Here is a 14,118-nt window from a genome sequence, read left to right on the forward strand (position 1 = left end):
ATGACAGAATGGCGATGTACTTCCAACATGATGGATGTCCGGCTCATAGCTTGCGTGCGGTTGAAGCGGTATTCAAAAATGGTTGAAATGGCTCTGAACACTATGGGACTTAACATCTGTGGTCATCAGTCCCCTAGAACTTAGAACTACTTAAACCTAACTAACCTAAGGGCATCACACAACACCCAGTCATCACGAGGCAGAGAAAATCCCTGACCCCGCCGGGAAGCGGTATTGAGTAGCATACTTCATAACAGGTGGATTGGTCGTCGAAGCACCATACCATGGCCCGGACGTTCTCCGGATCTCACGTCCCCGGATTTCTTTCTGTGGGGAAAGTTGAAGGATATTTGCTATCGTGATCCACCAACAACGCCTGACAACATGCGTCAGCGCATTGTCAATGCATGTGCGAACATTACGGAAGGCGAACTACTCGCTTTTGAGAGGAATGTCGTTACACGTATTGCCAAATGCATTGAGGTTGACGGACATCATTTTGAGCATTTATTGCAGTAATGTGGTATTCACAGGTAATCACGCTGTAACAGCATGCGTTCTGAGAAATGATAAGTTCACAAAGGTACATGTATCACATTGGAACAACCGAAATAAAATGTTCAAACGTACCTACGTTCTGGATTTTAATTTAAAAAACCTACCTTTTACCAACTGTTAATCTAAAATTGTGAGCCATATGTTTGTGACTATTACAGCGCCATCTAGCACAAAACGAAAAAAGTGGTCCGACTAAAACATTCGTATTTCTTTACGTACTACACGAATATGTAATAAAAATGGGGGTTCCTATTTTAAAAAACGCAGTTGATATCCGTTTGACTTATGGCAGCATCATCTAGCGGGCCAACCATAGCGCCATCTGGTTTCCCCCTTCAAGCTAGACAAGTTTCGTTCTTTGTAGTTTTTTCGTTTGATGCTTATTTCGTGAGATATTTGGCCCGGTCACGATCAATGGACCACCCTGTATATGTTACCTACACAAATGTGTTCTCGGAATTTCAATACTCTACATTAATTATCTTTTGGTGTCGCGATGTTTTCCTTCAGTGTAAATTAATGTCATAAATTTAGTTTCTTGAACAGTGTGATTGGCTGGGGTACATGCGTATATCTGTTACACTGCACACATCTCAATTTACGACAGCGAGATTTCTTTCACTGAGGCAACAAATAGCAGTCTCAGTGCTTGAAAGGCCGTTCTTATCGATTCACAAACGTTGCATTCCGAGTTTTTTGCGTTACTTCATTAACTTCTTGCATATATCAGCACAGATCTAAACAGTTAAGCAGTAGTAAATTCATTCTGAGCTCTAGCGTTCAATTTACAAGGATCTCTGAACTCGCCGACAAAGTGTTTCCACACAAGAAATAAGAAATGCGGACTGTCAGTACTGTGGTCGCTGAACATAGACCGCAAGGGATTTCCCCACAAAGCGATATTTTTTGGTCCTATTGCCGCTCCGTTGGCAGTTGGCTTCACTGATTCGAACTGCTTCATGCTTCCTTGTCGCGATTTTCTTTTTTTCTGTTTGGGGAAGTAGACCGAGGAGAAAGGTTTCTCTGCTCAGGTGGTAAACAGTTCCGCACAGAGCATCATTCTACCTTCTATTCAACATCTTTGCCTCGGAGAGACGCTTCCCACGTTGAAGATGGGTAATGTGGCCACACCTCGCAATACTACAGGGTGTATCAAAAAGAATCATCGGATTTGGCACGTCTATATTTCTGAAACTAATAAACATATACAATGAATTTTGTCTTTTGATGAACGGGAAATTCAAAAAGTTTTTTTTTTTTTTTTTTTTCATACCCTTTAGGTGTTGAATATGCCCCCCTTGAGATGCACGCCGTCTGTCAATGCGGTATTCAAACTGCTCCTACACTTCAGCGAGCATGTCTTGAGTTACAGCTTCCACAGTTGCTGTTAAGTGGTGTCTCAGTTCATTTATAGTTGTTGGTAACGGAGGCACATAAACAGAGTCTTTTATAAACCTCCACAAAAATTAATCACACTCAGGTTCGGTGACCTTGGAGGTCAGTAACGTAAGGCTGAATCATTTGGTCCAGTGTGACCGATCCATCATTAAGCAATCCTCTGATTTAAAATTTCCCGCACTTATAGATGCTAGTGTGGCAACCAGTTGGTAAATGAAGTCGTTCGAATCAGTCTCCAACTATGGGAAAAGGAAGTTTTCAAGCATATCGAGATATGTGCTTCCTTTAACAATGTTCTCGTCAAAGAAAAATGGACCATATACTTTTTCCCACGAAACTGTCCAAAACACATTAAATTTTGCAGAGTCCCTTTGATGTTGTACAGCTTTATGTGGTTGTTCCGTACCCCATATTCTCACATTATGGTGTTTCACCTTTCCATTTAAATGGACTTTTTCCTCATAACTAAACAGTAAGCGTGGAAGAAAACTGTCATCCTCTATCTTGCCAAGAACGAAATTACAGAACTCCACATGTTACTGTTTGTCACCTTCACGAAGACCTCGCAGTAGCTGAATCTTGTGTGGTTTCATGTATAAACGTCGACGCAACACACGCCAGACGGACAGCGGGGGCGTGTTGAGCTGTCAAGCTGCACGGCGAACGGATTTCTGCGGACTCCTTGTGGAACTATGGCGGATGCGTTCGACGTCTGTGTCAGACACTCAGGGACGGCCCGGCGATTTGCTTAACACAGACAACCTGTTTTTCTGAATTGCTCGTGCCACCATCTAATGCTCTGTGCTGAAGGAGGATCCACATCATACCTATTACTGACCCGCACTGCGCAAAACGTAGAGCAAAGGCCCGACACCATTTTTACTAAAACTGAAGTGGGCGCACACTGCTGCTACCTAACGGGAACCATGTAAAACTCGAGAGTTTGCTCTTTCCAAAAGTACGTCGTTCACGCACATATCTCAATTAACAGTATAGTTATGATTTTTTAAAAATCGGACGATTCTTTTTGATACGGTGGTGCTGAATACTGTCTAGTGCCAGATGTACACCGCTGCGAAGGGGTAAATGGGGTAAATGCTGTATAAGATTATACGAAAGAAGGATCAAAAATAAATTGTCCACACTGTTTAACAGAAACCTGTTATTATTTATTACACGAGCTCGTCCGATGATCTACAAGTGTTTCTCATCCTGCGCATTAGTCTCTTTTCGGCTGTCTTATTTTCCGGGTGTGATGGTGAGGTTCTTAGGGTGGTGGTTTTCCATTACTTTACTCCGGCTAATGTAACTGTATCAGGCAGATTTTTGCGATGATAGTTTTCGAGAAGAGTGTGTGTTGTTAAGGATTGTTATGGAACGAAAAGAGGGGAGAGGGTGAATTCCGTTTTCAGAACTCAGCTAAATCCTCTCGAACGGCATTAAGAAGACTTCCAAACCTTATATCCTTAATCGACAAATTCATCCTCCATGAAACGCTGCGACGATGTTTGTGATTTATCACACGGCATTTGCACACAGTCTGAGGGTGGAGAATTTTACGCCACCACGTCTCGTTACCCTGCCGGCCAATCAATCACTGGTAGTGATAATTTCTTCCAAAACAAGAATTCAAATACATAAGAAAAAAATACTGTGCATGACTGTAAAAGTGGAAGGAATAGAACGGAAACTGTGCCAGTGAACTTCATGCATTTTTCAAATAGAGCAGAACGAAATGCCAAACATCAGAGACGTATTACTGCCGACAGTGGAATGGGAGATTGGAGTTTGAAATCTTTTACATATCCAGTTACACATACTCCGCAAGCCACCGTGTAGTGCATGACAGAGGGTACCTTGTACCTCTGCTAGTTAACCCCTTTCCTGTTCCACTCGCAAGTGGAGAAAGGGAGAAAACGACTGGCTGTATGCTTCCTTACGATGCCTGATTTCTTTCATCTTGTCTTTGCGGTCCTTACGTGGAATGTAAATTGGTGGCAGGGGGATCGTTCGGCAGTCTGTCGCGAAAGTCGGTTCTCCAATGTTTATCAACAGTATTTCACCTCCAGGGACTCGCATTTGAGTTCACGGAGCATTCCGTAATAATGGCTTGCGGATCGAATAATATCAGTTGCAGATCTAGAAACACGCCTCTGAATTTTTGCGACTACATCCTTTAATCCGGCCTGGTGGGGATCCCAAATATTCGAGCAATGCTCAACAAAGGGGTGCACAAGTGTTCCGCACGCGATTGCTTTATAGATGGGCTACAGTTTTCCCAAGAAACCCATTTTAAATGCTCGTCCTATTTAATATCGCTTTTGCAACGATACGCTTACATATTTGATCGTTTTGGCTTTGTGAAGCAGCACACTGCAACCAGTGTCGTATTGGAACATTATGGGACTGTTTTTCCTCCACCAACTTACACGTTCCCAAATTCAGAACATGCTGTCATTCGTCACGCAAAACAGAAATTATGTCCAAGTCATTCTGCGTCCTCTTACACGCACTTACAGACGGCACTCCCCGTACACTACAGCGCCATTAGCAAAACGTCACTAAGAAGGTCTTTACGTTTCAAGTCTGATTTCCTCTTTCTGCTACCCCATAGTTTGACACCATGGGAAACGGGAAAACGTGCCCCTAGGTCTCTAAATTTAGGAAAAAAAGGTATCACTTACCCTATCTGAAAGACATTACAAAAAAGTAGATACTTTCAATTTGTTATATTAATTTTAATAATTCAGTTCGGGTCACTACTTGCAACTCCATTCTTAATTAAATATGTTGCATTAACTTTTATAATTGAATTTACGACACTGCTATGTCCTATGTTTATGGACAAATAAGAAGAGAAAAAGCAACTTTTCTCTTATAAATTCGTATTCTTCCCCCTGCCATGGGCTTTTACGGCGTTAGAACGATACGACCTAAAGCGCTCACTACTTCTGTTTCTTGTCTTTTGTAAATAATTTATTGTAGACCTCCATGAGCTAGACGCCTCTTTCTGCTACGTTATTTTCAACGTACAGTTTATTCTCTGATTGTTTTAATCGAAACGAACTGTTCGACTTAGTTGATGGCTTCTCGAATTTGATCGTTTCCTACTTGATCTCGGTTCTGCCTCATTTTTCAGCGCATCAACAATTTTCATTTTTGAATCAGAATATAAATTAGGATAAAAAATACAAGACAGGTGCCCTAACAAATTTTCCAATTTGTGTAAAACCACATGAGAAATATCATAATCGAAAAACCAATATTTATAGAGCTTCGAAAGTCTGCTGAAAGCCAAATACAATGCTTTCGCTGCAGAAGAGACGGAGAAATATTCTTCGACATACACAGTGACTACGAAGATTCAAATATAACGAAGTTCCTGTCTTTCTTTTGGTGATGATTCAAATTCATCACGAAGCAAAAGCATTTTCAAGTAATAAATAACTCTCATCGTCCACCTTGTGTGATAGATAGCCCCTAAATGACGAGCCATCCTCTTTTGTTACCGATGGCGGTGAAAATTTTGAGACAGTACTGGAACTTGACGTCAGCAATCCGGCAAGTCGGTCTGAGAAAAAGTGGTAAGAAAGATCTGAACGATAGTATGTCAAAAGACCGAATATGAGTAAAATTAACAGCACTGGATGAGTCGTGGGCTTATCCTTTCTTTTACTGTTAAACATGTTTATGTTATAAATTCATAACTAAATGATTTACCGATCTGTTGGGTTTCATATTCGCTTCGCTCTCGCCTCTCTCCGCTGCCTTTGCTCTCACCCATTCATTCATTAAAACCCGTTTGTATCTTGAATAGTAATGAAATTTAATTCACTAGCGAACGCTGTGTCAAAAAGTCACCAGTATTTGAACAACATCTATTTCGTTTCGCATGTCAACTTCCGACGACCTTCCAGGTGTCTTTTTTATTTACTTCTATTGCTGATACCATATTTGTGATGTAAGCAAGCAGTTATCAGATCCTGTGTAGGAATTCCTGATTTTTCCCAATGAATCATCACTTCCTGCATAGGTACAGTGTCTCTTTGACTCCCATACATTGACTCCCACACACTGCAGAATAAATCTTTGAACGTTTGTTTGACAGATGCGAGTTTGCTTCCAGTTATTTAATCGGCCAATATCCAAACAAATAAATTTACTTCCATAAACGAACTAGGACGAAGTCATTGTCCTTGCTATGACTGCTGCCTTCTCTCGAAACTGAGGGACTATTGGGGTGTGAAGAGAAACGGCTCGGTTCACTCTGCGCTCCCTCTACCTGTTGTGTGGTCACTGACCTCTTATATCACCCTACCAGTGCGGTCTGCGACATGAGGGCGCGGTGAGATAAAGAGACTGAAATAAACTGCTTGCATTGGTTAGTGAATGGACATATCATGCAGAAATAATGTTTTACGAAATTCATGGTTTCATTTTAATGGATTTTCTGATTTTGAAGGCCCACGGACTCTTACCCTACTGAGCACAAACATCGCACAGCTCATTTTTACGTGAAATGGAACAAAACGGCTGGGTAGTTCAAGAAAAATTATAAGATATTTTAAAATATGCCATATAAGAGCCAGTCTAACCCGGCCGGAGGGCCATGCATGTTAAAATGCCACTTCTGGGACAGGGAGGAGAACCGTCTACAGATCGAATTCGCCTGGCGGATTTACGACGAAGCCTGGGCGTGGTTTTTAGGCGGTTTCTCACATCCCACTAGGTGAACACCGGGCTGGTACCCAAGTCCAACCTCAGTTACACGATTTGCAAACATTAAGAAAACATTCACCCATTTTCAGATTAGTAACAACGCACGCCGACTGCTGAGGTACATGAATTCTTTTGGGGGGGAGGGGGGGGGGGGGGGTAATGGGGTGGCAACAGGGCATCTGGCAACCTCTTAAACTAACCATCCCATATCCGTTAATAAGCATGTCGACCCTGCGCCGATGTGGGAAAAAGACGCAAGAAAAAGAAGAAGAAAGAAGAGCCACCCTATTGCTCACCCTATTCCCCAATGTATCTAGAGAACAAGAACGGTCCTATCATATTACCCTGGGGTGCTCCTCACGATACCTTTTTCTCCGATGAACACTAGTCGTTCAGGACAGCGTACCGTTTTATATTACTTAAAACAATGGGTTCAAAGTTTTCTAGTGTTCTGCGCGCCATCTGTTATGAATGAATATCGAGATAACTCGTTTTTTCTACAGTCTGTCTGTGGATGCCATGTGCTGTGATACATTTTGACTACTTCGTCTCTTTTTATGTGGTTACAGTTTATTGATTTCATGTACTGTTTGCTTATTTAATGTTTTGACTGTATTTTGATGTTTGAAATAGTTACAGTTTTCGTTTTGAAGTTCCTTCTCCTGTCGTAGATGGCCCTATCTTGAAACCAGAAGCTAATGAATGAATCTGAAACAATTCCGGAGGATTCTGACGATGATTATTCAGTTGTTCCATGTGAGAATGAAGATCCGGATGACTGTGTGAATGGATATTTTTATGGCTCCGAGGATCATCCCATCATTAGAGCTGTAAAGGCAGCGGCTGTGCTTTCAAGTGATTCCGAAAATAACGATGAAGGTGATTCTGTTCTTTTGAGCTATTAATTTGGTCATAATGTCAAAAAGTCTTGCAGACGTCGAACACTATAAAAACGAAATACAAACTCGGCTGGTACAGAGCCAGAGAAGAATATCGCCACGCGGCGTAGCCGCGCCGTTTGAGGTGCCTTGCCACGGTTCGCGCGGCTTCCCCCGTCGGTGGTTCGAGTCGTCCCTCGAGGATGGGTGTTTGTGTTGTCCTTAGAGTAAGTTAGTTAGTTAGATAACGTAGTGTGTAAGCCTAGGGACCGATGACCTCAGCAGTTTGGGCGCATAGGAACTTACCACCACCGCATAGAGAAGAATATCGTCTGTGGCATGAATCATATGATTAAACGTAAGTGATTTCAGTAAACCACAAATATCCTAAATCAGGACGGCTGCGGGGTACTTATGCCAGTTCATCCCTAATACGTATTTCAGAGTTGTGAGTCGTGACCACCGTAGCACATCGTTAGCAGCAGGGAGACAAGGGTAAACGAATAAATCAGAAGCAGTGCGAGTTACTCACCTATACGGGACCGCCGGTTGGGCACACAGTCCGCGGCGGTGGTGTCGACGTCCGCGTCGATAGGGTCTACGCTGCGCAGCGGCGATAGGCTGAGCAGGCGCGGGGAGTCGCCGCTGCCCTTCCGGAACCACCGCATCGCCTCCTGCAACACAACCAGTCTCGTCTTATATAAGCCGATCTGGAGCACACACCTCAACTCATCATAATACTCGGTCCCGGTCATTAGAGTGCCGTGTTTGCTTTTACCTTCCCGGCCGAAGTGACCGTGCGGTTCTAGGCGCTACAGTCTGCAGCCGCGTGACCGCTACGGTCGCAGGTTCGAATCCTGCCTGGGGCATGGATGTGTGTGATGTCCTTAGGTTAGTTAGGTTTAAGTAGTTCTAAGTTCTAGGGGACTGATGACCACAGCATTTCAGTCCCATAGTGCTCAGAGCCATTTGAACCTCTCTTTTTTTTTTTTTTTTTTTTTTTTTTTTTTTTTTTTTTTTTTTTTTTATCTTAGAAAACATGCGTATGCGTGTGGTTAGTGGGTAATCCCCAACAGCCAGAGCTCTGATTAACGCCAGTTGTAAGGTTTGTAGCTCATTTTTGGTATTCAATCGAAGTGACGTGAGCTCTATTTTAATTCTATACGTCACACAGCATGTCTGTACATTCGACATTTTTCAAGTAGACGTCTCCTATAATCGATGTGTTACGCCACAGAAGTTCTGAGTACAACCAATGTGACCTTTCGTTGCCAGTAGCATTGTCGTTGGTAGTAACATTGATTGAGAAGCTAGTGAGTCGGGTGTTGGTCACACTACTGAGTGGTCTGGAGACACCTTGCAGAGTACAGACATAAAGATAGAGAATGATGCTGAATTTTGGAAATATGATTTGGTAAAGACTGAGCTGAGAACTGTGAAGATTTTCAGGTAATGTTGTTGTTACACTGCTTACTTGCAGAGTGTCTGGAAAACAGAAACTTTTAGCGGGATTTTTATTTGCTGGTTCGGATTAGTTAGTTTCATTATTCAGACGTGAAAAAGCAAAGTTACCTGTTCGCGTAGGTTGCACTCATAAGTAAATAGATTTAGTACTCCTTTACCACGCTATTAACACACCTAATTTTCTTAGAAAATATTGTAGTTTTTGTTAAAAAGACTATAACTGTTAAGAAATCAGAGTTTCAATATAGTTTTTGCTAATCTCTTTTGACCATTTACTGAATGCAATATCTTCCACCGTCTCCTCAAAAATATTTATATTTTCAGTTTCTTGCCGCCGCATTGCACTTTGCGGAACACAGTGGCTAAGGCCAAAGCTTAGTTTGCCTAGAATATTTGCATGTCCTTGCACTGCTCTGCACAAGGCTTTCTTTCCCTTAGCTGGTTTGCTGCTGCGCTGCATTTTAATGTTCATCACTTCCGAGCAGTACCGAGTTACCGTTGCCACAGGTAAACCATGAAAATCTGGGCGAGTTTAACGTAAGTCAGAACACAGTAAGATCATTCAAAATTAAGTATTGCATTTCAGAATTAATATCAGTCGTACTTCTGCCGAAGGTCAGTTCAAATTTTATTTTTATGCGGACAATCTTATTCTCACAGTGCAGTGTTAAATCGCGTCTGCATTATTTAAGGTTTGGAATTGTATTTAGTCAGTATTGGTACGTAAATTTAAAAGTATTTTGGATAGTTATTCGTTCAAAAGTTGTTTTGCAGTTTTATGTAGATTTTTTATTGGTACTTCAGTGTTTGGAACTGTAAGACACTTCTATGGCTTCGTCCATTTTAGCACTGTTCACTGCATTGCGCAATACAGAATTTCATGGAATAGCCTATACAATCTACAGTTTAACCGTTTCTAATTATTTCAGTAAAAGTTAATTAAATTAAAGATACACAGTCTCAGATAGTTTGGCGACTCATTCTATGAGATAGCGTTTTCATAATTACATCAGTTGCGTTGTTCAAAATCACGATACAGTCATACACGAAAGTTTTACGAATAGGAAACCAGTTCAATTCAAATCAGTTTACAGTTCACAGCATTCAAATTCTTTAATTTTATAAACAAATTACACAGTTTCGCCGACGTCTCATGGCCTTCCAGATTTAGGTTTTCCGTGATTTCCCTAAATCGCATGTGGTGAGTGCCTCGATGGAACTTTTGAAAGGCCAAAGTCAGTATCTTTCCCATCCTTCCCGAATCCTAGCTTACGTATCGTTTCTAATAACCTCGTTTTCGACGGGACGCTAAATCCTAATCTTCGTTACCTTTGCTTGGATAAAATAGACAGCCGCAATCAAGCAAATCCAGGTTTAAACACACACACACACAAACACACTTCATTCCTATGTACGTTCCTAGTTATCGAAATGTATGAGGCACATATATCTAAATTAGTACGAGTACACGTCCAGATTTTTCTTCACGCAAGGGTATCTGATGATGAATGAATACAGCTGAGTCAAAAATATAAATATTTGTGATCAGCAAGAAAAGCTGGATTTTACACCCGGTCCACCAGTGTGGAAGAAACAAGGAGTCTTCGTCCCGGATTTCGTTTGGATGACGTGGCAGCTACAGATAATGAAAGACAAATTCGGCTTCGAAATAATGCGTTCATTTTATCTGATGTAGCAAGACTGCTGTGTTGGATTTTCACGAGAAGTTATTGATCAACATCTCTTTTATATACACTGTCTGACAACAACAGTGAAGCACCCTGAACAGTAGTTGACAGAGTATATTGCGTTATTTTAGTGATTACTATATGGTGCAAATTTAGAAAGAACTAGGCAGTATGAGTCTGCCTATCAGCATGTCGTTGAGCCCTTTCTGACGTGGATGCATGCACGAATTCTTTTGGAAACAGTGTCGTAAAGCCGCTTCCTAGATGCTGGACGGGGGAGAGTTGACGTCCGAGGTGGTTCCACAGATGAAATGAAAATTAAAAAGCCTGTAGCCGTCCCTTTTGTAGATCTCTGGTTTGCATGACGTTATCACTTCGTTCATCAGCTGACATCGGTTGGCTCTTATTATGATTGCACACGAGATAGGATTCCTCCCAAATTACGTTGGTCAGGGGCCTGAAGATGGTGTAATGGAACAGCGAAACTGGTTCCGTAAATAAAGTAAATGCAAAAGCCACTGCTGCAAGTGTTTTAATTTTCGTTTCGTACTGAACAGCTGAAGGCCCTGTAACCACGTACTGCAACGATCTATTGCACAGAGGTTCCATATTTGTTCTATCGGGGACAGATGCTGCAGATCTTGCCGCCAACAGGAGTAACTCAGACTACGAAGACACTTCACAGACACATACGCCGTGCGTGGACGAGTAGTGCCCTGTTGAAAAATGGCACCATGATACTGCAGCATGACAGACAACACAGGTGGACGCACAATGTCCGTGATGTAGCGTTGTTCCGTCAGAGATTCCTCAGTCACTACCACCCCTGATCTGAAGTCATACCCTATGACTCACAACACCATTCATCAGCATTCCCTGCTTCCCAGTCAAGCACGACTCCAAAAGCAGCGGTTTGTGATGAGGTGTTGACGGCAGCCTAGACACGGCACGATAATTCCCTAGTCCAGCAGTCCCATCTCTGACCAATAGGTGGCAAGCGCAGATGTGAAGAGGTAGCGATGTGGCTGATGCACAATACTATGATCCTTCTTTGTGGCGATCAGACATAATCGACAGGAGCGTTGATTAGAGTATGCCTGCCCTCACCTCCTCAGTAATTACAGCATCGGGCCATTGCCACATCCGAATGTCCCACAAATCTTATCACAGCACTATTCGACCAGTTGGCCACCCACAATGAAGCCCCTTTCAAACTGTCAACTGGTGTTAGCGTTGTCTCGCACAAGTATGTGGCATCTCCGTGTACTTCATAGTGTTCACTGAACACCTGACGTTTTTCACCCCCCCCCCCCTTATGTACACTAAAACGCCTGGTAACAACACTAAACACGAACAACACAAGCGAACTCTGGTGGCGTTCTACGTGATAATAAGAATTACAACTCGTAACTGTTTACATACTCGCGGTTCTAGGCGGTTCAGCCTGGAACCGCGCGACCGCTGCGGTCGCATGTTCGAATCCTGCCTCGGGCATGGATGTGTGTGATGTCCTTAGGTTAGTTAGCTTTAAGTAGTTCTAAGTTCTAGGGGACTGATGACTTCAGATGTTAAGTCCCATAGCGCTCAGAGCCATTTGAACCATTTTTTGTCAGTTTAAGGTTCAAATGGACCAGTTTTTAACACTTCTGGACTGACGATGAAGCCTAACGTTGAATCGTCATAGAAGTCACCAAAGACACCGAATAAGCGCAAGAGGACTAGGATGCTGGAGAGAATGCGCCGTTCCCTTCTTGAGGCTATCATTTCGTCTTCCGTCTCAAGCGATCTGGGAAAACCTACTTCACGATCATCCTCCCCAATAAGCTCACTTTGCTGAATAGTAAGACATAACCGTGTGTTCCTAAGATGGAGCAAAGCGAAGCCCAAGATCAAGATTAAAACTAATCAGAAATCTTGTTCCAGACAACTCTAGACAGCAACTCTCAAAGTCATTCGTATTGACATACAGGCAATACTTGTTGCTGGAGATATTTAACATAAATATGCAAAAGCTTTCGACAAGATGATCTCACTAATGTTTTGAGACCAAGAAAATTACCAACATTAACAGGTATAAAAATTTCATCACAGATGTGTCGCTATCATGTTTTGCCTATTCTCACAAGCGAATGCCTCTTTCATTAATTATTTGTTGTTATAAACAAGTTACCAGTGACAAAAATCTCACAAATAATTAGAAATGGTGTGCGTTCCTAGCCAAAATACACTTTTTATGGTGAACGTGCAAAAAGCCAGTCACATCGGAACGTTTACACGATTTATCAACTGAAATTACCAATCAGGGGACCTGTAGTTTATGACCATCAGCGTCCATTTTGCTTTTCGCAAACTAATCATTACTCTGCACTGAATTCCATTTCATCCCGTAATATATTTTCGGAGTGTTCCCTATATCTGTAGTCCAAGAGTGGTTAAAAGTGCGATAGCGTATTGCTCGGGTACCCAGAAAATTACTTACAGCATTGTATTAAAATAGACTATAATTCTCGACGGCGTGCCGGAGACGACTGTTCCGATGGACACGGTAGTGCAGAGAGCTTCCTACCAGGACATCTTCCGAGAAACGGCGCTACGCTATTTCTGACCGCGAGGGAGCGGACGTGGTACCCCGCAAAACATGGGCTGCTCTTCCTCCGCTTTGAAGAAGTGCAGAACTCCCCGGGGCGGGCGTCTCCTGTATAACTTCCTCGTGAACCCAGTCAACTGCCTTTTTTCTCGGTACGTCAAAGGATAGAAGCTGCGCGCCAGCATCCTGATTCATCTACTCCACAGATCACACCATCTGTACCACGAGCACAAGCTGTTTGTTCCGCAAGTGAGGGCCATTCGCTACTGAACAAAATGTTTCATTTCATATTTGCGACAAAACAAAACGATTTGCATCTATTAGCAGGATAATTACCTTCTTCATCTCTTTGTATGTTCCAGTACGGCGCAAATGTGGACTGTTCTACACATACTATGTGATCAAAATTATCCGGACACCTGGCTGAAAATCACTTACAAATTTGTGGCACCCTCCATCGGTAATGCTGGAATTCAATATGGTGTTGGCCCACCCTTAGTCTTGATGACAGCTTCCACTCTCGCAGGCATACGTTCCATCAGGTGCTGGAAGCCTACTTGGGGAATGGCAGGTATCGATGTCGGTCGTTGAGGTCTAGCACGAAGCCGGCGTTCCAAAATATCCGAAAGGTGTTCTATAGAATTCAGGTCAGGACTGTGTGCAGGCCAGTCCATTACAGGGATGTTTTTGTGTAATCACTCCGCCACAGGCCGTGCGTTATGAACAGGTGCTCGATCGTGTTGACAGATGCAATCGCCATCCTCGAATTGCTCTTCAACAGTGGGAAGCAAGAAGATGCTTAAAACATCAATGAAGGCCTGTGCTA

The 14,118-nt window shown here is 42.6% G+C and overlaps 1 protein-coding gene across 1 annotated transcript in view; it reads right to left on the bottom strand.

Annotated features, from left to right (window-relative positions):
- The window catches only part of LOC124798137, a 643,772-nt gene that overhangs the window by 76,912 nt on the left and 552,742 nt on the right, over positions 1 to 14,118 (bottom strand). Inside the window, exon 2 of the mRNA XM_047261409.1 lies at positions 8,086 to 8,227. Coding sequence (XP_047117365.1) covers positions 8,086 to 8,221 — 136 coding nt within the window. The 5' untranslated portion in view covers positions 8,222 to 8,227. The remainder of the gene's footprint in view (positions 1 to 8,085; positions 8,228 to 14,118) is intronic.

The sequence above is a fragment of the Schistocerca piceifrons genome, chromosome 5, assembly GCF_021461385.2.
Source record: "Schistocerca piceifrons isolate TAMUIC-IGC-003096 chromosome 5, iqSchPice1.1, whole genome shotgun sequence".
Classification (NCBI taxonomy): Eukaryota; Metazoa; Arthropoda; class Insecta; order Orthoptera; family Acrididae; genus Schistocerca; species Schistocerca piceifrons.